Here is a 25,087-nt window from a genome sequence, read left to right on the forward strand (position 1 = left end):
CAACAGATACATACGCATTTACAAAGAACGTAATATGTTACGTAAATGTTAAGTTTTCCACCAGTGGGGAAAGGTAACTGTCTGTATAATATATCACACTTTTCTTGGCCACCCCAAATATCTTCTTGTCCAGCAACAAAATAGAGCAAATGTTGGTTAGGTGCCACGGAGACATCAACCAGCTAGTTTCTTCTTTAGGAAGATATGACCAGCAGTACGTCATTTTTTATTCGATGGTTTACTTCCTCTCCATCCAGCTGCACCCCATCTAGAAAAGCAGTGAGGTTTCTTCGCGAACAAAATTTCGAATATTCAACAGCAACCTAAACTCAGCATTTCTGTACAGGTATGAAGCCTGAAAGGTGACAAAATCAATCACCAACAAAATACAGACTTTTACAAAGCTGTGCTTATCAAAAATCCTGAGAGTCTTCTAGGAGAACGTAATATCCAGTGAAGAGCTGTAGAACCGCACGAACGAGAATGCTGTGGATATAGAGACAAAGGCAAGAAAATGGAAGTGGATTGGACAAACGGTACACTGCAACCAGATGTCAACAGAGAGGGAATTTCTGAATTGGAATACCCACGGCCATAGACGAAGAGGAAGACCGAGGATAACATGCAGCAAGACAGTGGAGAGAGAAGCAACAGAAGTAGGAAGAACTTAGGGCAAGTGAAGGCAATGGCGCAAAATCGAGTCCACTGTTGACCCTTCGTCGAACACCAGTGTTCAATTATTGAAACGTAAGTCAAGTAAGTCAACTATGCTAGTTAATGCGAACCATCCCCCCCCCCCCCCACCCACACACGGTAAGTAAACAATCCGCTTAACATTTTTTTTTAAATTTGCATCCGGTTCAAAAAGTTATTTGGGACACCTTCTACACCGTACCATTCCCAGCGGCTGTTCACTGCAAATACTCAAGTGTAACGAGTGATTATTTTGCTTCACTGACCAGCAGCAGAGAAAATTTAATAGTCTCCTATGGAATGTATAGTATTGATACCACCAGAAAGCTTCTTTAAAAGCTTTTTTCATTTTGAGACAAATATGTCCCTTTGTTACACCACTAGTCACAATCACTTTCTTACGGTACCAGATTAGAGAGATATACTGGTTTCGTGAATGATTGATCGAAAAGCTCAAATTATACAGCGTTGTTCATGAAGCTTACAGTTCATGTTTAGTCCTGGTCCGGCGCGGATATTTAATCTGACAATATAGATTGCGGTTCCATTTGTCGTACAGTCGTGTAAGCTGACACGTCACGTAGTTACAACACAATGCTTTGTAACTGCAGAACCCAAGGTTGGATGACGTCTTATTTGTATCTGCGTACGCCGGAGAACGAGAAGTGTCTAACTACACACAAACATTAAACATGTCAAACGCAGAAAGGCACAAATACAATAAGCGTACGGGCAAGCGTATTACGTATTTTTGTAGCGCTAAAGCAGGGACCACAGTATACGGTGCCTCTACGAATCATCTGCACATCTCGAACGTAGACGGTGTACTCCGAAGCCAGTGGAAGCTCTGCCGAAAGGAGGACTCTGTGTAGGGCTGTCGAATCAGGCGTTGGTTGTTTGGCTGCTCTGCGGGTGAGGCCTCCAGGCTTGCTGTGCTGGCGAAGCAGGGCCAACTTCACGAAGCTGCAGACACCTGCTTCACGGCGAAGCCATACACCGGCACTGCTTCACTCGCTGCACGCGCCTTCTCGAAATCCTCGCCGGAGCGCCTCCCTCACCTGTCAACAGCGAGAGGCAAAGTCAGTGGTGCGGAACATTCCATTTACAGCAATAAATGTACAGTCTGCAGCAGAGTGTGCGCTGACCGATTAAACCTGTCTACCAGACCAAGACGCGGTTCCAGAAGCTTTGCTTTTTGTGGGCAATTGCTTTTTCAGAAGAACTTAAGTGGAGAACTTAAGTGGCAGCCAGGTAGTAATGCAAGTACAGTGAACTGCGCCTGAATAGCTCAGTCAAAGGTCTGGTTTCAAGTTCCGGTTAGGCCAGGAAGTCTCAACATTCCAGTTATATGGCTGGGCAGTAGTCTCTGGCAAATTCCACATTTAATTTTTATTCCCACCTGTCAGTTTGTGCAAAATTGCACGATCTGTTCAGTAGCATCCTGACATCCTTACCTAAAGCGGAGTCGATCACAATATGTAACGAGAGGCGGACTCTCCAGTATAAAAGAAGGCAGGGACCATTTTGCTGTCGGTAGAGAACCAATAAGAGCAGAATGGAGGAGTGAGGAAACTTCAGTGACTCAGAACGTACTCTATTACGCACTATCAATAAACAATAGCTACACTAATTACACAAACTACAAGAAAAAATCAGAGGATTCCAGTGGGGTAGCCTTGGCTAAGGGTCGACATATGAAACGTCCCCTTAAAAAAGTTATAAATGACTGTGCTTAAACTGACACACAATATTTTTTAACGCAACGCAATCTGACTTTCAAAAATCCCTACAAAAGAATGGCTCTAACTAACAATAACCTATACCTTTCATGAATCAGTTACCTCACAAAAATCTTCGTTACTCAAACTACTGCAATACAGCGTGCGCCAGTATTACCAGCTGAATAAAAGATTCTAACTACTGAAGGCATTAACTACTGATAGGCATAGTTAGCAAATGAAAGATTTTGATAGAGAACAAACAATGTATTTACCTTAATAGTGTTCAAAAGTCATTATATATATATATATATATATATATATATATATATATATATATATATATATATATATATGTTCATGACATCCAGTCTTATAAATTTACTCTCTCTGATGGACACACGTCCAGATCATCCGCTCTCAAAACTCCGCCTTCTCTCCCCCCACATCCACCACTGCTGGCGGGTCACCTCCAACTGTGCAACGCTGTGCGCTGTTAACAGCCAACTTCCCAACACTGCAACACTAAATTCCAACAATGCAAACCAGCCACAGACTATGTAAGTAGACTGTTTAGGTTTTTGTGTTGGTAACGTCATGTAGCGCTCTGCATGAAAATCACTGGCTGTACTGTGTGCAGTCTGTGGCTGGTTTGCATTGTTGCAATTTGCTATTGTAGTGTTGGGCAGTTGGCTGTTAACAGCGCATAGCGTTGCACAGTTGGAGGTGAGCCGCCAGCAGTGGTGGATGTGGGGAGAGAGATGGCCGAGTTTTGAGAGCGGATGATCTGGGCGAGTGTCCATCAGAGAGAGTAAATTTGTAAGACTGTCATGTCATGTCATGAACTGATATATATATTATGACTTTTGAACGCTATTAAGGTAAATACATTGTTTGTTCTCTATCAAAATCTTTCATTTGCTAACTATGCCTATTAGTAATTAGTGCCTTCAGTAGTTACAATCTTTTATTCGGCTGGCAGTATTGGCGCACGCTGTATTGCAGTAGTTTGAGTAACGAAGATTTTTGTGAGGTAAGTGATTCATGAAAGGTATAGGTTATTGTTAGTCAGGGCCATTCTTTTGTAGGGATTTTTGAAAGTCAGGTTGCGTTGCGCTAAAAAATTTTGTGGTATAGGTTATTGTTAGTCAAGGCCATTCTTTTGTAGGGATTTTTGAAAGTCAGGTTGCGTTGCGCTAAAAAATATAGTGTGTGTGAGTTTAAGTACAGTCATTTATAACTTTTTTAAGGGGACGTGTCACGTACTCTAGTCATGGCCCCTGAGTAACAAATTCATTGGGAACGCTTCAGCCCTCTCAACCTGCCCAAGTCGACTGTTGTGATTGTGAAGCGGAAACGCAAAGAAGCAATCACAGGTAAATCAAGACGAGACAGGCTTCGTATGCTGACAGATAGGAACTGTTGAACATTACAGAAGGATGTTGTATAAAAATTCATGAAGTTTGCGGAAGGAGTCACTCGTGAGCTCCAAAGTGCCACCATTAGTCAAGCTAGTACAATGTCTCTGTGTAGGGAGTTAAGGAGAATGTGGTGCAGTGGTCGAGCAGCTTCTCATAAGCCACACTGTGCCAAGCGACACGTGCGGTGGTGTAGAGAGCGAACGTTACCTGTCATCATGTCCCAACACTAAAGCACAGAGGAGGCGTTTATCATGGTTGACTAGTAATCGCCTTATAGCGCTTAAGGAAAGGCTAAATGTAGAAGAATATGAAGGAATTTTACAACACTGTGTATTGTGTACAGTAGAGGAACAATTTGAACACGATGATTGTTTGTTTCAGCATGACAATGCATCCTGTATGCGAGATAATGGTTTGCGGACAGTACCATTCCTGAAGTGGACTGGCCTGTCCACACTCCCAAATTTGAACCCAGTGGAGCATCTTTGGGATGAGTCAGACAGTCGACTTCGCTCCAGACCCAGCGTCCAACATCAGCACCTTCTCTGGTTTCGGCTCTTCAGGAATAATGGGCTACTCTTCGTCCACAGACATTCACACCCCTCATTAAAAGTGTCACCACCAGAGTTGAAGTAGTCTTAAAGGTGGGAGGTTCTCGCATCCCTTATTAATATCCGTTAATAGGTGTCCCGATAGTTTTGAAAAGGTCAACTTCGATCCTTGCGAGAAAGTGTAGAGCGAAATCGACACGTCGTTGTGCATCCTGTGGTGCAAGCTACCGTTCGATATGGATCTTGTACGGATACCGTTTGAGAATGGTTCGAAGCACCTTCCGTACAGTGGAGCACGGCATGTTCAACTGCCGTGACACAGCACGCGCATTGCTTGACGATCGAGAATTGCACGCAGCGTTGTCTACCATAGCAACGGCGATTTCATCAACCACCTGCGGTGCAACCGGTCATGGCCCTCTTCCCGGAGCGACGCCCATTTCCCCAGTTGATTCGAACTTCATCATGCTCCGTACAGCAGGTGGAGAACAAGCACCCTTCCGTAATCCTTTCAGCAGCTGCAGCATTACTGTTGGTCTGGTAATACAGCTTCACCAACAATGCTCTTTTGTCCAAGCTCATGTTGACACCTCAACAAGTGCACTGTGACTGGTTAGGTGAGTGAGACTATGAATCACGACGGCTGATCGCGGCCATAGTTGGAACTGGACGCTTCTGCTGTGACGCATCGAAACCATGCACCACATACTATGGTCATTAATGCTACCAAGTTTGGTACCCGTAGAGTAATTAGTTTCCTTATTATAACGTGTTAAATAGGGAAGTTAAATTATAACCGCACAGTATTTTCTTCAAATCTGGGGCCAGCCGCAGTCCCAGTCCATTTACACAAGATGGCACTCCATAAACAGTACGAGTAATTTTCAAATCCGACAAAAATGCCGCTGACACTACATTTGGTTGACGAGAAGGTTCACATTCGCGGTAACCTAAGTGATTGGGCGCACGAGTTGTAGGAAAGACCTTGCAGACATGATGAACAGTAAGCGCTGAAACACCAACACATCGAGTAACTTCATTGGCGGTATGATGTTCACATCCAAACAGGAACGCTCCTCTCTGTCCCTTCATCACGTCTCCAAGTTTATCCATATTACTGCATTGACTCCACACAACCGACTGGCGCATACACACTACTTCATTGCCGTGGCATACATCAGGGGCTGTGGGTCACATGGCTGCCTAGTACCAGTTCACATCATCCACAAAACTGCAAAGTACCAGTGTGCTTTTTTGAACGATTATCTGTACTTGAGCTTATGTATGCTGCAGCGTAATGTTTTTTCAGTAGCTTATATCCTTCTTGGATACTACATGAAGTAGATGACGACTAGCACAGACACTGCTGAGTCACATGATGACGACCACCTTTTTATAGCGTGGTTGCTACCATTCCGAACGCAATACAGCAACGCTTCTGCACGGCAACCATTCGATAAGTCCTTGGTGGGTTTCCGGAGGTATGTGGAGCAGCTATGTAGCAGAGGTCAAGCAATTCCTGTAAGCTACGGGTCAGTTGATTGTGGGTGCGAAACTGGCGCCCGATAGCGCCACAGATGTGTTCTGTCTGATCATATCAGGCATATTTGGTGACCAAGAGATCAACGTCAGTTTACTATCACATTCCTCAAACCACTGTAGTACGATTCTGACTTTGCGAAACGGACAGTGATGCTGCTGGAAGATGGCGTCGCATGAGCGGATGCTGGTGATCCGTAGTCATGTTCACGTAATCCACAACTGTCATCGTGCCTTTGATTACTACTACAGATCTCATGGAAGTCAAGTGAATGTCCCTAAAAGCATGCTGCCCCCACCACTCTGCGTCCAAGGAACGGTGCATCTTTCAATTAGGCCCTCAGCTGGATGATGGCGTATCCTGATGAACAAGAAACGTGATTCATCCGACCAGGCAAAACGTTTCCATTGATTCATTGTCCAAACTCAATTATCTCATGCCCACTGCAATCGTAATTGACGATGTCGCTGGGTCAACCTGAGGTCACGTAGGGATAGTCTGCTGCGGAGAATCATGTCTAACTGTGTGTGTGCTGCACAGTCGTGTCTGCTCGAGCTTCGTATTCTGCAATCAGATCTGCCACACACTGTCCCTCCGCTGCTTCCGTGACGAGGCGTTGATATCCAATACCAGTCGCTTCCTTGTATTTTCATCGTCAATCTACCTCTTTCCATAGATGCTTGCGACATTAGCATACGTACAATAGACCATTTTAACCATTCGTGAGACTCTTGTTCCCAGGTGTCACGTAGTAACATTCTGGGTACTCCCAAAGTCAACGAATTTCATCAGTAGCGGACTTTATCGCCATACACAGAAAGAGTAAAATATATAATAAAATAATCGGAAATATGTAGACAATTTGATATGTCAGTAAAAGAACTGCAATGGTAAACAAATACTTATTTATTGTAATTTATTGATACATTGTCAAGTGGTGTGTCTGCAGTCAGCTGCCAATGTGGTGATATTCGTTGTTTGAAGTACAGTGGAATGAAAACGAATAATTGTCGTAATTGCAGAAATGTATTGGCCTCGATGACGAGATGTAAACGTGCCACAGAGATGACGCTAAAATAACACAACGTCCGCATCAACAATGCATCAAACAAGTTATATTCGTCAAGAAATAATGCAAGCTGATTACATCCGTATATCCTTCATCATAAATTCAAATGAAATAATTGCAGTGAACTCGCTTTCTTTTATTCTACAACCTGCCACCAAAAAGGAGTAGTAAATTTGGCATTGACAGACGATCAAAATGGATTCAGCAAAGTACACAGCCATTGTAATCATGTAGTAGATTTCTTTAGCAGCACAATATCTTTGACTATAGTAGCATTGTTGCCTATGCATGTTTAGTGAAACACCTCGGATGCATAAGTGCATGAACAGATTATTATTATTGTTATTATTATTATTATTTGCCACACGCTTATTTTGCAATGTTGTTATACTTCGTGGTAGGAAAGTGTGTCAGTAAAACTGCTCTCGTCAACCTTCCGTTTATCTTGTTAACCAAAATCAGTTTCTATTTTTAAATTTTAGTTTCAAATGCCTGCAGACACGCAAAAATATGATTCCTTACCTCTGTATGCTTGAGCAATATCGTTATAACACGTTGTGGGGTAGGCTGATGCACTCACGGTCACATTTGATTAAACATGGCAATGTAACAGAAAAACCCCACAGCCTCATTAGACATGCCGACCATGTGGGACAGGACAGTTATTAATTATAACAATAATTGCAATAGTAGTAATAATAAATTGAAAAGTTTTGCGGGAGGCCGAATATTTTAACTGGTCGCGACAATAGTAACTGGCGTACAGACAATGGATTCTTCACGACCATAGCGGGAATGAAACAGCTAGGTGCGGATGCAAAATAATATCTAATGAGATAAAACTAGAAGTTTTTAGTGAAACAGAAAACTGTAACGAGGGCAATTACGAAGCAGGTAAAAGCGGAACTGGAGAGTATTTTAATCGAGGAGTAGTAAAGTTTTCATTGATGGGCGTAAAAAGAGAAACAGAAACTACGCAAAACAGTGTAATTAATGAAACTGATGAAGGTAGTATTAGCAGTGAAGTACAAAATGCAAACCTCAGACTTCAAATGTTGAGTGAGAATACCCAATCTTCAAACTGTAAAATAGACGTACAGAGATCGGAAATATACTCAACGAACAGTAATTTAGTATATTTCTTAAGTAAAATGTTGAAGTTTTACATGGGGAGACAGGTTCGTTGCATGAAAAATAGTGATATTTGGAACAAAACTGTGGATTCATTAGAGCACAAAGTCGATCGCGAAATGAAAGCAGTAGATGAAAAACTTAAAGGGCATAAAAGCGAAGTTCTTACAGCACTTGCTCAGTCAGTAAGCAAACTTCAGGAACAGACACCTGGCGGAGAGTAATGCTAACGAAAAACGAGTTGATGAAAAGGTGGGCAGCAAGGTGAATGAAGTTAAAACAGATGTTAATGGGAGAAATAAATAATTGGAGACTTCCATCAACATTTTGCTTTTCGAATTGAAGACCCGCGAGGTACAAAAGTTAGAAACACTTCAAAAATTTGAGACACAATAGAAAACTTAGATAACTGTCGTCAAGTGCAGAATATTTTTACGACTAGAGTGGCATGTTATAGGAATCGATACTGAAAAATTTGACCCAAAGGAATCTCTCAACCAGTAGTTTTCGTGGATTCAACTAGGAAGATGATTCCACAAGCATATTCTGAAGCTGACAAAATCAGAACTGCAGATCAGAGGCTTACAGGAGACGTACAAATCTGAGCTAATGGCGCTGTTGTGGAACGTAATGCTTTGGAAGAAAATTAGGAAAAATTTATAGCAATAAGTATGTCACAGAATAGACAGATAGAACTTTATAATGGATGTTTAGACGCACCTACACATAGATCATGGATAATAGAGCAATGAATGTGCATTGTGAAGATCTATGTAGGAAATTAGAGCAAGATAATATACCAGTTCCTGGGGAACATTTGACAGTGATAATGCATAGAAAATTACTATGAAAAGTAAAGAGGTATATCGTTTTGGGGATTATAATTTTGAAACATTTTTCAGAAAAATGGGGGATGCAGACAGCTGAAACAGAAGTGGTGATAAATTTTTGATTGTTACCCTGGGGGACTTAATAAATGGAATCCAAACCAAGAATATAGTTTACATATGACAGGAGTAAATACAAGGAGAAGGGGAGGAAGCGATAAATGATAGAAGTGATGAGGAAAACAATGAACCACAACAGTAATGAACCTCACTGTGTTGGGTATGAACACAGCTATGGAAAATTACGGGAATAAAGATGAGTGTTGTGGACTAGGTGGAGTAAGGGACAGAGAAATTGTAGTTCATAGAAAGTTCAGTCTCCAAGAATGGAAGACGAAAACAGAAATAAGAACAGAGTTTGCTAATTTAATGAGAGAGATTACCTTCAGGCGAGTAGCAGAAGGGAGAATAGAGTGGTCTGCAGCAATAGAAAGAGTGAGGAGAAAGGTGAATTGACTTAAAATCTGGACGAAATAAATAGTGATTATGATATAAATGCTGTTAATACCAGAGTAAATCTTTCCTCTTGTATGATTATGTGTAATGAGTGTGTGTAAAAAATGTACATGTTAATTGATGGTCTAAAGGAATATTCATAAGAAAGGGGAGAAGTAAAAGGAGGGGGGTTTGAAGATATGTGGTTGATAATATTTAAGAAACTGAAAACAATAAAGTAGAAATAGTAGGGTGTAATGAATGTAGTGATAGTAAGAAAGAATATGAAGTAGACATTGAAGAAGAAGGTAGGTAGAACAGTGAAGTAGGATGTTATGTTGATGCTGGTGATGGAAATGAAAGACAAAGTACAGTAATCACAGAAGAAGTTCAGATTACCTTGTGATGGGTAGAAAAATGAGATCAATATATTATGGATCATTAAGAGAACAGATCAGTTGGGCGGAAAAGATTGTTGGTGCATAGAATCTGTGTAAAAGAAAAAGGAGGACATGAACCAAGACAAGGAGAATATAAATACAATTTACAATGAAGTGTAAATAATATCACAGAAATTAACAGTGTAGCGACACATAACTGAATAACAGTGGCAATTAAACAGGATATGTTAATGGAGGAAACTCAGGGAGAATTATATAAAAAAGGGGAATCCACAATAACAATTGACAGTTATGACTCACCAGAAAGGATTTTGCTTGACACCAGAAGTGAAATCACAGCATTGTCAGAAGCATTATGGGAACATTTAAAGAGAATGAAATACTGTAGATGCCTGTACTTGATGTAAGGTTGCTCACTGCTACAGGGATAATTGAGTAAAGCAATAATGGGACACGATTACTTGACATTTGAGATTGAAGGATGAGAAGTAAAGCACCAATTTTTAGTGGTACTTGACTTACATTGAAATATGATTTTAGTAATGGACATTATTTACATGTATAATGTGAAAATTGATTGTGAAAAGATTACTAAATTTTAATACAGTGTTGCTGAAGCACCAGCAGGGTTCAATAAAAAAGTAATGGATTTGGATAATCAAATAACTATGATGTAAGTATCTGTAATGATTATTATGTAGTGGAGTGTTACAAAGACTATTCTGACTCATATGTTGAAAAGATTAAATTATTCAAGGAGAAAGCAGATGAAATTCAAGACATTAGTGAACATTAGAATTGTGAGTTATATAATATATTAATTAACAATGACAAACTATTATCTGATGAACTAGGAAGATTGAAGAATGTCAAATGTAAACTAAATATAGAACCACACATTTCATTTTTATAAGAAACAGAATGGATTTAAAATGGTACAAACAGAAGGCTGAGTGAGGCAGCTGATCTCAGGAGGATTCATAGCCTTTGTGAACCATATGCTTGGCAATCACAGGGCTCCAAGCCATGCAGTGTTCCTTTACAATTCTATACCTTTGTACTGTGTTTTCCTTATACTATCATTTCAGTCTCTTGAAATTATATTTCAGTATCATCACTCTCTTGTAAGTAGGATTTGATGGCGGTGTAGTATGTGATTAATTGTGCACGTGATGTTTTTAAAGTGTTACCAGAGTATAATGGAGGTCTTTTATGTCACTGAATTTTTCAGTCTGATTCAAATTTGTAAATAGAAAAGGGTATTAATTCTTTTTGTTCATACATATAGTTCTAGATGTAATATGCTGTTATTTTGTACGTGTACCTTTAAGTATGCACTTTAAATGAGCATGGAAATGTTTAATCACTAAATCATTATATGTTTTATAAATGAAGTCATTATATGAGGTAAGATGAGGCCAAGGGTGCAGAACAAAAGTAAATTATTAATTGTACATAAATGAGCTGTGTACAATATTTGATTACTAACTTTAACATTGAATTTGAGAAGAGACTATGTTTCTGAATATAAAGGAGAAGAGGAAAGTAGAAAAATCGGAAACGTTCTTGATCAGAGTGATTTCATTTGATATAAAGTACATTTTGTAGTAAACACACTCTATATAGTGTGGTAATACTATGTCAACATAAAAGTGCTGTGCTTTGCTGATTTGATTATACCAACAGATCTTAACTGTTTTAATTATCTATGATCTAACAACATGGTTACTTTTTTGTTAACATATAGGAATAAGATAAGTGTAAATAATGGTATAAAAAAGAAATAATGTTAACTGAATCGTTTCTAATATCGTAAAACAGTATATAAAGTAAATGGATGGAATATTGGTCACTGCAATTGCTATTCAAAGTAGGGTGAATAACTGTAGTGACAAAGTTATACAAAATAGAAATTATAGGGAATCTAATTGTGTCAACAAGGACTGAAACCAACTTCTTTCAAATAAGATGAAATATTAGTTGAAACATTTGGCATAAAAAGAATGATTTGCAGTAAAGGACAAAGTGGCAGACAATTGCAAAAAGGAGAAGCTGAGAGAGGCCACAGCCAGGAGGCATCAGAAAGCAGTGTCGAGCTTGTGTTGCATATTGAGCACTTAGTAAATGACCCAAAAGTGATTTGAAAATATAGAAGATAATTTCAGTTAACTCCACAGGGGAGTGATAGGGTCGTCTATTGTGAGACATGACAAAAAAAGACTAGACTAAAGGTCTGAGAATTAGCAGTAGCAATTGAAACTAACTGACAAATATTTCCTGTTTCAGAAACGTAAATGCATCATTTTGTGTACACTCCTCATAAACAGTATTAGATAAGAAAGAGTTGTAAAAATATTATTATTTGTTCAGTATATGGAGGCTGACACAACACTTTGTCTTTTATTATCTTTTTTCAAAATATACTTAATTCAGTTCACATCTAACTATGATATTAACAATTTCCAAATAAGTGACTCATTTCATTTCAAATACATGAATCACACTGATGCACTAGTTTTCACATGAAGTAGTGTTAAGAGACACTAGCAATATTTATGTAAATGTTCTTGTCTGTGAAATGAGAGTCATTAGTCAAATACTTTGGTGTAAAAATAACAAACATATTTTCTTATTTCAGACCTTCAGATTAACTGTTTATTCTTATTTTTTGGGAAATAATGTGATAAATAAATATTTCCACCTAAATATTGATGTGATAATATATAATGAGATGCATGCAGTAATGTTCTCCTTTCGTTTATAGATTTTGATTTTGAATAATTTGTTCCTATTAATATGCATTAATTTTGATCACATGTAAAGTTGTATGAGTGCCATTCAGTTCCATAATTAATTAGTTTTCGATATTTATAAGAAATGCATCATGCATTTGATATTTTTTGTACCTATTTTGCTATGTAATATTAGGGTTAAAATTTGCCATACAATACAAAAAAATACACATTTCTAGGACTGCCTATAAAACATTGAAATATCAATGCTAATTATCTTGAGCTGGTGTCTACTCCTTTAATCACACTGAGTTTAATATTGCAGTATTATATTATTAACTGCAATATTTCAACTAAATATAATCTGTCAAAGTGGTTCATGGTGCGGGTTCCTGTAGTCATGTCCTAGTTCATGAACCACAGGCAATGTATGAGTGGCCAAGTAAGTGGTCCCGACAGTCGGGATACCAGTTACTTTGGAATAAGGCTGGGCATCTCGGACATATTCTGAGTCGTGGTCACCTTTGTGCTCATACGGCAAAGACTACCAAATCCACCAGTTAGTCCCTCAGCCGTTAGGGGTAAAACCCAATGGGACTCGGGGCAAGTAAGGCTAGCAACCTGCTTCCCTGGTACTTTAAATATGATGCTGGCAACAATCAGAGCAAAATGCCTCGGACCTTTGGAAGTGACGGAGTCCCACCTCTAACTGACAAACCAGGGACTCCTAAGATACAACTTGGCAAACAAATGGTAATGAGATGGGGAGCTATTAATATCAATGGGGGCTACTCTGGGAAGAAGATAGAGCTGGCAGAGGCTGCAAGTAAGATGGGGCTGGACGTTTTAGCTGTTAGTGATATTCGCGTAAGGGGTGAGAAAGAAGAGGAAGTGGTAGAATACAAGGTCTACCTGTCAGGAGTCAAAGCAGGAATAGCGCAATGGGGAGTAGGGCTTTACATCAGGAAAGAAATGGAAGTTGCAATAGGATATGTAAACGAACGACTGATGTGGATAGATTTGACAGTGTCTAGCAAGAAAATTAGGATTGTGTCAGTATATTCGCATTGTGAAGGGACAGATCAAGATAAGATGGATAGTTTTTATGAGGCACTCAGTGATGTAGTTGTTAGAGTAAAGGACAAGGACAGTGTTCTGCTCATGGGTGATTTTAACGCCAGGATTGTAAATCGAACAGAAGGGTATGAAAAGGTTATGGGTAAATTTGGAGAGGATATGGAGGCCAACAGGAACGGGAAACAACTCTTGGATTTCTGTGCCAGTATGGGCTTAGTAATCACAAACTCTTTTTTAAAAATAAGAACATTCACAGGTATACTTGGGAAGGCAGGGGAACCAGATCTGTCATTGACTATATAATAACAGATCAGGAATTTAGGAAGGCTGTGAGGGACACACGTGTATTCAGGGCATTCTTTGATGACACTGATCATTACTTAATCTGCAGTGAAATTGGGATTGTGAGGCCGAAAGTGCAGGAGGTCAGGTCCATATGTAGGAGGATAAGAGTGGAGAAACTTCAGGATAAGGAAATCAGGCACAAGTGCATGACAGCGATCTCAGAAAGGTACCAGTTAGTTGAATGTAGTCAATTACAGTCATTGGAAAAGGAATGGACAAGGTACAGGGACACAGTACTAGAAGCGGCTAAAAATGTCTTGGAACAGTAGTGTGTAAAAGTAGGATGAAGCAAACAGCTTGGTGGAATGATACAGTCAAGGCAGCCTGTAAAAGGAAAAAGAAGGCGTATCAAAAATGGCTACATACCAGAACCCAGGTAGACAGAGAAAGTTATGTTGAAGAAAGAAACAAATCCAAACAGATAATTGCAGCATCCAAGATGAAATCGTGGGAAGACTTTGGAAACAGGTTGGAGACTATGGGTCAAGCTGCTGGAAAACCATGCTGGAGTGTAATTAGCAGTCTTCGAAAGGGAGGTAAGAAGGAAATGACAAGTATTTTGGACAGGTCAGGAAAACTGCTGGTGAATCCTGTGGATGCCTTGGGCAGATGGAGGGAATATTTTGAAGAGTTGCTCAATGTAGGTGAAAATGCGATCAGTAATGTTTCAGATTTCGAGGTAGAATGGGATAGGAATGATCATGGAAATAGGATCACATTTGAGGAAGTGGAAAAAATGGTCAATAGATTGCAGTGCAATAAAGCGGCTGGGGTGGATGAAATTAAGTCGGAACTCATCAAATACAGTGGAATGTCAGGTCTTAAATGGCTACACAGGATAATTGAAATGGCCTGGGAGTCGGGACAGGTTCCATCAGACTGGACAAAAGCAGTAATCACACCAATCTTTAAACATGGAAACAGAAAAGATTGTAACAACTACAGAGGTATCTCTTTAATCAGCGTTGTGGGTAAAATCTTCGCAGGTATTGTTGAAAGGAAAGTGCGAGTATTAGTTGAGGACCAATTGGATGAAAATCAGTGTGGGTTTAGGCCTCTTAGAGGTTGTCAGGACCAGATCTTTAGCTTACGGCAAATAATGGAGAAGTGGTATGAGTGGAACAGGGAATTGTATCTATGCTTTATAGATGTAAAAAAGGCATATGACCGGGTTCCTAGGAGGAAGTTATGGTCTGTTCTACAAGATTATGGAATAGGAGGCAAACTTTTGCAAGCAATTAAAGGTCTTTACATTGATAGTCAGGCAGCAGTTAGAGTTGACGGTAAATTGAGTTCATGGTTCAGAGTAGTTTCAGGGGTAAGACAAGGCTGCAACCTGTCTCCACTGTTGTTCATATTATTTATGGATCATATGTTGAAAACAATAGACTGGCTGGGTGAGATTAAGATATGTGAACACAAAATAAGCAGTCTTGCATATGCGGATGACTTAGTTGTGATGGCAGATTCGATTGAAAGTTTGCAAAGTAATATTTCAGAGCTAGATCAGAAATGTAAGGACTATGGTATGAAGATTAGCATCTCCAAAACGAAAGTAATGTCAGTGGGAAAGAAATATAAACGGATTGAGTGCCAAATAGGAGGAACAAAGTTAGAACAGGTGGACAGTTTCAAGTACTTAGGATGCATATTCTCACAGGATGGCAACATAGTGAAAGAACTGGAAGCGAGGTGTAGCAAAGCTAATGCAGTGAGCGCTCAGCTACGATCTACTCTCTTCTGCAAGAAGGAAGTCAGTACCAAGACTAAGTTATCTGTGCACCGTTCAATCTTTCGACCAACTTTGTTGTATGGGAGCGAAAGCTGGGTGGATTCAGGTTACCTTATCAACAAGGTTGAGGTTACGGATATGAAAGTAGCTAGGATGATTGCAGATACTAGTAGATGGGAACAATGGCAGGAGGGTGTCCACAATGAGGAAATCAAAAAAAAACTGGGAATGAACTCTATAGATGTAGTAGTCAGAGCGAACAGGCTTAGATGGTGGGGTCATGTTACACGCATGGGAGAAGCAAGGTTACCCAAGAGACTCATGGATTCAGCAGTAGAGGGTAGGAGGAGTCGGGGCAGACCGAGGAGAAGGTACCTGGATTCGGTTAAGAATGATTTTGAAGTAATAGGTTTAACATCAGAAGAGGCACCAATGTTAGCACTGAATAGGGGATCATGGAGGAACTGTATAAGGGGGGCTATGTTCCAGACTGAACGCTGAAAGGCATAATCAGTCTTAAATGATGATGATGATGATGATGATAATCTGTCAAACAGATGTGTAATCTGAATTTTACGACATTAGAAGGTAAACCCACAATTTATTTGTTAAAGAAAATTATAACACCCATTTACAGGAGCATCTGTAACATTTGAAACACTTATATACTTACGCACTGTCTGAGGCAGTTATGGCAACGGTTTGTCTCGAAAATTAGTACTAAGCCAGAGGGGTATGCATAATGACATAGTTCACTTAAAACATCACTTTTCAAAATATAAAGACAAAACATAATTTTTTGTCTTGATTTTGGACTTCATTTAATGACTAAGTGTGAAGTATTTTGATGTGTGTGCCAAAAATGTTTAAGTGTAACAAGTAAGGCTATCTTACAGTAGCATGGAGAACTGTTTGTATAAACACTGTTCTTTTCTTTCCGAGTACAGTTGTAACTGTACATCAGCAATACTTTGAACCAATGATATTTGACAACTATTATAAACTGCAGCTTCCAATTATTATTTCTGTATTTGATGCAGTGCAATGAACTCGCTGTCACCATAAATTAGTAGCAAATTTGGCTGCAGAGACTTCAAGATAGCTTCAGGAAAACATATAGTCATTGCGATCAAATAGTAGACTTCTTTAGCTTCACAGTCTTTAGCAGCGCCGTTGCCCATGCATTATTAATAATGTACATTGAGTGCTTGTGTGCATAAATGTATTATTATTATCATTATTATTACCATTATTGTTAACATTATTATTTTTTATGCTTATATTTAGTCATGTTGATGTGCTTTGTGGTGGAAAAGAGTGTCTGGAAAATTGTCTTCGTGAGTCTTCCATTTTCCATGTTAAAAAGAATACATTTTTTAGAATCTGAACCAGTATGAAAAAGCGGTAACTCGACTATGTTTCAGTTTAACTTCAATGTTTGTGAATACTGAAAAAGTTTTCTTAAGTGTTTACCGTAATGCAGTAAAGTCACGACAAGTTACTGTTTGTATTCTTTTACCGAACAGTTCCATGTAGAGGAGGTCGAGGTGGAATGGACTATCGGGAGAGAACTGTCTCGGTTGTTTAATCTCCCTAGGATGCGCTCAGACTGACAGTCGTTTAGCAAACCAATGTCTTTAATGGTTTAGTAAGGTTGCAACTGTTGAAAAATCTGTATTTTTTTCTTCAGAATCAATGTTTAGCCCACTTAAATCAGTATGTTCTTAGCTACCTTTGTACACAGCGCAGCTGGAAAAAAATTGTTTACTGAGTTTACCGAATATTTATTCAGTAGATACAAGTACGGGGCGGAATGGTCTACTGGCATACTCCGTTCCTCCCCGTTTCGTCTTTTATTCTTCATTTGACGAATTCTACCCTACGGTTTGCCATTCTCGTTTGCAGATGGTACGTCATATGTGCGAAAAACAGCGAGACGAAATTGGTCCACGAAAAACATGGAAAAAGCTGTTGTATCCGAAATTAATAAAAGATGACCCACAAAAAAGCGTAGAAACATTTTGTCGTGTCTTTGACTACTTTAAAACGATATGTAAAAATGAAAAAGTACAATCTTGTTTCAACAACTGACAAAAATGCGGAAAATACCTGTTTGTTTTCAATACGGAGCAAGAGTTAGAACATGTCAAACATCTTAAGTATCTGAAAAAGTGACTGTCAACCAACCAGCAGCGAAGATAAGTATATGAACTCCTAGAACGAAACGGATGCTGTCATCGAATAAATAAATAAATAAAATAAGGACGGTGCCCATATGTTATTTTATGTTATCTTCATTTGCAAATGTTATTACAAAAATGATGTTCAAGATTTGCTCCAAACGTTAGGCGGGCAGTTTCGCCCTGGTCTCCCCTGAAGCCTTCTTCCCCTGCAAAAGTCCTCCTACATCAGTTGGAGACATATTATTTCTTTACTCAGCAATCAGAGTACAATGAATAATCCATTCAATATCTCTCATATATATATATATATATATGTGTGTGTGTGTGTGTGTGTGTGTGTGTGTGTGTGTGTGTGTGTGTGTATCTTTCCACATTTGTGGGAACAGAAAATATGGTGTGTGGTTGCTCTCAGAGGCAGAAACGAGGGAGCCAGAGATATATGAAGCCACCCTCTCCCTTGACCACGCACACACACACACACACACACACACACACACACACATACACACACAACTAGAGGGCTGCTAGACGTGCAATTCATTGGCGGTAGTGCTGGCGCCACTTCGCTGCGAAAATAAGACTTGCTGCAGCCCATTACTCATCAGAGATTTCTTTTGCAGGTGAACTAGAAATACTATTTTCGCGATGTTGCTAATAGGCCATTAGAAGCTACATTTTGCACGAAATATTGCTGTTAGTGCTTTCCCTTATTGCGACTGGTGGACACATCCTTCAGCATTTCAGAGTTTCCTTTCGTAGCTGAACTAGAACAGTTATTTACTGCATGTCCGTTCACATGCCATTAGCAGTTGCAGCTTGTTCGAGATATTTCTGTTCGTACTTAAGTGCACACACTTTAAGCATTTTGAACCAAAGTTCATACACAAGATTATTTGAGGGACAGGCAACAGAAGTTGCTTTAATTACTGCATAATAATTATTTGCATAACATAGGATATGGTAATACAGAATAATATGCGCTTTCTCTTCAGTGTTCCAGAGAACTTGCCGCCTTTAAGTATTCGATATGAGAAATCACTGACAGAAGCAAACATCACAAAGTAAATACCACAAGTCATTTCTTTCTCAAAGATATAGTCATTTTATATGGGGTGATTTATTATTGAATATTCGGTACGAAAATGTAGAAAGTTCTAAAGAGCTTTTCGTGCAGCTCTGTCATACCTGTTAACCCGCAGCGTCCTTTCTCCCGTAGAATAGCCTTTTAACACCTAACTTAGGATGATGGGCGCCATACTTTGTTAAAATTTTGCCGCTGCAGTGAATGAAGATCAAAACGTGCAGTAAGTTTTAACGCACATATAGGACTATAACGTATGTATTCGATTTTTAATAGAGCCATGTAACACACACCAGGAATGTTCTCTGGTGCATATTTAAGTGGCATTTGGAGTGACATCTCATGACAATGTTGACTGCCTCCCCCCCTCAAGCTGCGGCCACTTTCTGGCTGCTCGACAGTAGTGCCACTACGGCACGGTACGCCCAGCTGCAGTGTCAGCCAGCACGAGCTACCACTACCAGCAGGCCAACATGACATATCATGGGCATCCTAATCGAACTGCGATCCAGGACATTTCAGATATTAATGTATAAGAACAGATTTTTTGGCATAGAGTTAACATTCAAGATACTTGAAGGAAATGCGAACTGTGGCAGTAGAGCTCTGAGCAAGCTGAAGACACTTGCCAGCAGCCCAGTTTATGCCTATCTCCTATGCCCACCAACTTTCCTCGTGAATCAGTCCATATATAAGTGAAAACAGTATCAAAATCCCTACGGTAGTTATTGAGAGTAGTCTTCATATACAGACAGGTAAACATGGGATGAGAGCGGGGATTTCAACATCAGTCTGAATGAATGATTCGAAGGAGTTCTACCATTCAGCACCATATGGAGATGGGATCGTTTTCAAAGTATTGGGTGATTTTAATTTATCACAGTCCAGTCAGTTTCCACAGAATATATATAACAACTAGTATTTTTCCCACAGCTTTGCCTGTGTATGCATTTGATACATATATTGAATACATCTCCTGCTCCCTCTCTCCATGTCCACCTCTTCCTTCCTCTGTCTTTCCATCTCATCCGCCCACCTCTATCTGCCTCATTCCTCCTCCCCACTCTTTTTATTTCTTCCTCTCCTTCTCCCCCTGTCTTTGCCCATTTCCTGCACACCTTCTCCCTCACCATATCTTCCTCCCCTCTCTGTCTGACCATATGCTGTGGTTTGGGAAAATAATTGATTTCATTAAGGAAGTTTAAAATAAGAACACTTTTTTCACGAGCACATACAATTGCTTACACTGTTAGCTCCTATTTCAGGTGTCAGCAGCTCATAGTGTTATGGTTAGCTTTGCTGACTCTCAAGCATGTGACACCGAGTCCTCTTCCCAGCCAGTTCGGGGACTTTCTCTACTGGGGACTGGAGGTTTGTGTGTTGTCCTCATCATCGTTTCATAATCATCGATGAGCAGGTCGTGGTGTGAGTTAAAGACTCGCTCCCGATGGCCGGACTCCCCAGAAGACAACTCTCATCCAGAAAAGCCACAGCCAAGTTTATTTTCCTGCATCAGATGCATCTCGAGGTAGTATGAAACACATGTCATCTAACACGAACCATGCCGACAAAGGGGCATCTGCACTTCCACTCTCAGTTTGCAACACTTTTGCCATGGATTTGCTATAGATTTAAAGACTTAGAAATTTTTTGTATGCTTCAACAGTCGTGAATCTGAGTTCGTCAGCAACCACTTGGCAGCTCTCTCTCTCTCTCTCTCTCTCTCTCTCTCTCTCTCTCTCTCTCTCTCTCTCTGTCTCCTTTTTTTCAAGTTGCGACCTCTTCGACGTCCGTTAGCTCTGGTCGTAGATGAATGGCATTTATGAAACTCATAGTTCTCTCTTTTCCCTTCTCCACTGCTGCACACAACAAAATCAGGATACCACGATGAAAAGAACCGATCAGCTGAAAGATAAATCTTTATTTGTAATCCAACTAGTTTCGTGGTACTAGAGCCACATCTTCAGGAAAACACATGATTTCATAAATCACACTACTGGCCATTAAAATTGCCACACCACGAAGATGACGTGCTACAGGCGCGAAATTTAACCGACAGTAAGAAGATTGTGTGATATTCAAATGATTAGCTTTTCAGGGCATTCACACAAGGTTGGCGCCGGTGGCGACACATACAACATGCTCACATGAGGAAAGTTTCCAACCGATTTCTCATACACAAACAGCAATTGATCGACGTTGCCTGGTAAAACGTTGTTGTGATGTCTCGTGTAAGGAGGAGAAATGCATACCATCACGTTTCCGACATTGATAAAGGTTGGATTGTAGCCTGTCGCCATTGCGGTTTATCGTAACGCGACATTGCTGCTCGCGTTGGTCGAGATCCAATGACTGTTAGCAGAATATGGAATCGGTGGGTTCAGGAGGGTTATACGGAACGCCGTGCTGGGTTCCAACGGCCTCGCATCACTAGCAGTCTAGATGAGAGGCATCTTACCCGCATGGCTGTAACGGATCGTGCAGCCACGTCTCGATCCCTGAGTCAACAGATGGGGACGTTTGCAGGACAACAAACATCGGCACGAACAGTTCGACGACGTTTGCAGCAGCATGGACTATCAGCTCGGAGACCATGGCTGCGGTTACCCTTGACGCTGCATCACAGACAGGAGCGCCTGCGATCGTGTACACAACGACGAAACTGAGTGCACGAATGGCAAAACGTCAGTTTTTCGGATGAACCCAGGTTCTGTTTACAGCATCATGATGGTCGCATCCGTGTTTGGCGACATCGCGGTGAACGCACATTGGAAGCGTGTATTCGTCATCGCCATACTGGCGTGTCACCCGACGTGATGGTATGGGGTGCCATTGGTTACACGTCTCGGTCACCTCTTGTTCGCATTGACGGCACTTTGAACAGTGGACGCTACATTTCAGATGTGTTACGACCCGTGGCTCTATCCTTCATTTGATCCCTGCGAAACCCTACATTTCAGCAAGATAATGCACGACCGCATGTTGCAGGTCCTGTATGGGCCATTCTGGATACAGAAAATGTTCGACTGCTGCCCTGGCCAGCATATTCTCCAGATCTATCGCCAATTGAAAACGTCTGGTCAATGGTGGCCGATCAACTGGTTCGTCACAATACGCCAGTAACTACCCTTTATGAACTGTCGTATCGTGCTGAAGCTGCATGGGCAGCTGTACCTGTACACGCCATCCAAGCTCTGTTTGACTCAATTCCCAGGCGTATCAGGGCCGTTATTACGGCCAGAGGTGGCTGTTCTGGGTACTGATTTCTCAGTATCTATGCACCGAAATTGCGTAAAAATGTAATCACATGTCAGTTCTAGTATTTGTTCAATGAATACCCGTTCATCATCTGCATTTCTTCTTGGTGTAGTAATTTTAATGGTCAGTAGTGTATTTCAAACGATAACTAGTAGATGACCCAACATTCTTTGTCCAGTTGTGATACAAATCTTCAGCCGTCAAGAGGTCGGCAGTCCCATTTAAAACACGGCAGGAATGAGGGAACATCATCCTGATAGAGGAAATCAAATGCGCAGCATCGTTGCGACAACATGAGGCACGCTGTGACCACCTAGACGGCAAAGTGTTCACTGCGGGCCTCTTGTTGTCGCAACGATGCTGCGCATTTGATTTCCTCGATCGGGATGATGTTCCCTGCATTCTGCCGTATTTTAAATGGCACTGCCGACCTCTTGACGGTTTGTCACCATTGTACAAAGAATTTTGGGTCATTTACTGGTTATCGTTTGAAAATGGGTCTGAGCACTATGGGACTTAACATCTATGGTCATCAGTCTCCTAGAACTTAAAACTACTTAAACCTAACTAACCTAAGGACATCACATACATCCATGCCCGAGGCAGGATTCGAACCTGCGACCGTAGCGGTTACGCGGTTCTATACTGAAGCGCCTAGAACCGCACGGGAACACCGGCCGGCTATCGTTTGAAATAAACTATTAAATAAACATGGATCCCTGAATATGTGGCTCTAACGCAACGAAGCTCATTGGATCATAAATAAGATTTGTTATACAGCTGAAGCGGTCTTTTTCATTATGGTACAGTTATATGAAGGGCTTATTTCAATAGTGGTACAAGACCATTACGTCCACTTCTCTGCCTATAATGCTTCTGAAATTAATCCAAACAAACAGAAAGAAAGGTTCATCTCTAGCAAGAAGCCATATGCTTGAATATTTCTGGTATCTCAACTGCAGATTTTTCAGCGATCATAGAACTTTAGGACTCTGTATCTCAAAATGAAAAAAAATGGACTTGTACAACTATCGAAATAAGCCCTTCATATAGCCGTGGATGGCCACCATACAAAATTTGCTACAATGTGGCTATATGTTCACGAGAAAATTTTCGAGCTCAAGTGAAACGATATAGATTTGGCTCAGACATGTGATTGCAGCTCTGTCGGTGAAAGAAGTCAGAAACAAAAGTGAGATCCTGACAGGAGCATTTACAGACAGCAACAGAGATAGAAATTGCCTTGCAATATGAAATATTCACCATCCTTGGCGGGTAACACAGGCAACCCCTCGGCAATCCGTCGGTAATTACCTGAAAAAGCTTACAGCAGCAGCAATATTGCCCAGCCATACCACAGAATTGCCATCCTGTGTAACTATCTACATCTACATCTACAGACATACTCCGCAATCCACCATACGGTGAGTGGTGGAGGGTACCTCGTATCACAACTAGCATCTTGAATTGTTCAAATGTATATCTTATGGGACTCAACTGCTAAGGTCATCAGTCCCTAAGCTTACACACTACTTAGCCTAAATTATCCTAAGGACAAACACACATACCCATGCCAGAGGGAGGACAAGAAACTCCGCCGGGACCAGCCGCACAGTCCATGCCTGCAGCGCCTTAAACCGCTCGGCTAACCCCAGCGGCAACTAGCATCTTCTCTCCCTGTTCCACTCTCAAACAGAACGAGGGAAAAATGACTGCCTATATGCCTCAGTACGAGCCCTAATCTCTCTTATCTTTGTGGTCTTTCCGCGAAATATTAGTTGGCGGCAGTAAAATTGTACTGCAGTCAGCCTCAAATACTGGTTCTCTAAATTTCCTCAGTAGCGATTCACGAAAAAAACGCCTCCTTTCCTCTAGAGACTCCGACCCGAGTTCCTGAAGCATTTCCGTAACACTCGCGTGATGATCAAACCTACCAGTAACAAATCTAGCAGCCCGCCTCTGAATTGCTTCTATGTCCTCCCTCAATCCGACCTGATATGGATCCCAAACGCTAGAGCAGTACTCAAGAATAGGTCGTATTAGTGTTTTATTAGCGGTCTGCCACGTAGCATCAATGGCGGCAAAGCTATCACGGCCATAAATGGTGCCCGTCTAAACGCACCTTCAATGAATAGGTTCACGCATCGACCACTGCCTCTCCGGCTGTGAGTTTTAATAGTAGGCTCAGCAAGTGTGCGGCAGAGGCAGCGACTGTACCTGGCGTGGGGGTGGTGTAGGAGGGGCAGTGCAGCGTGACGGAGAGCCAGGCGGCCCTCTTGGGGCGGCACTGCGCGCAGGAGGCGAACGCCGCCTCGCCCGGGGGGTAGTCGTGCGGCCGGCGGCCGGCGCGCCACGCGTGCACCTTGGGCACGTAGAACGAGTTGCACTGGCCGTAGCAGAAGCTCGTCACCACCGACTTGGACACGCAGCCCTCGTCGCGCACCTTCTGCACCAGCGGCTCCGTCCGGCACCAGTCCTGCAACGCCGAGGGTCGCTTCGTCACACACACAAGCACACTCAGTTTTGCTCGTGCTATCGTGTTACTCAGGCAGCTGTGTACATTGAGCTTGTATTTTTAATTAATTAATAACGCACAAAGAAATCACAGACATTGGCTGCCGGTGGGTATTGACTTAAATCAATAGGGAAAGCTGAAAATTTGTGCCGGACCTGCATTCGAAACCAGTCTCCTGCTAAGTATGCAGATGCGCTGAACATTGCACCTCCTGGACACAGTGGTCACCGCAAATGCACGGACTACCCTAGCACGCCTCCCGTCACAGCCAAATTCTCAACTCATCCACACACCACTGGTGTATTGCGCCTTGCTCAT

General features: G+C 41.2%; 1 protein-coding gene across 1 annotated transcript in view; it reads right to left on the reverse strand.

Annotated features, from left to right (window-relative positions):
• Window positions 1-833: 833 nt before the first annotated feature.
• Window positions 834-25,087, reverse strand: part of LOC126092203 (gremlin-1-like) — a 71,519-nt gene continuing 47,265 nt past the window's right edge. Inside the window, exons 3-4 of the mRNA XM_049907692.1 lie at window positions 24,472-24,730; window positions 834-1,751 (exon numbers count right to left, since the gene is read on the reverse strand). Of these exons, the coding sequence (XP_049763649.1) occupies window positions 1,672-1,751; window positions 24,472-24,730 (339 nt within the window). The 3' untranslated portion in view covers window positions 834-1,671. The remainder of the gene's footprint in view (window positions 1,752-24,471; window positions 24,731-25,087) is intronic.

Source organism: Schistocerca cancellata, chromosome 7, assembly GCF_023864275.1.
Source record: "Schistocerca cancellata isolate TAMUIC-IGC-003103 chromosome 7, iqSchCanc2.1, whole genome shotgun sequence".
NCBI lineage: Eukaryota > Metazoa > Arthropoda > Insecta > Orthoptera > Acrididae > Schistocerca > Schistocerca cancellata.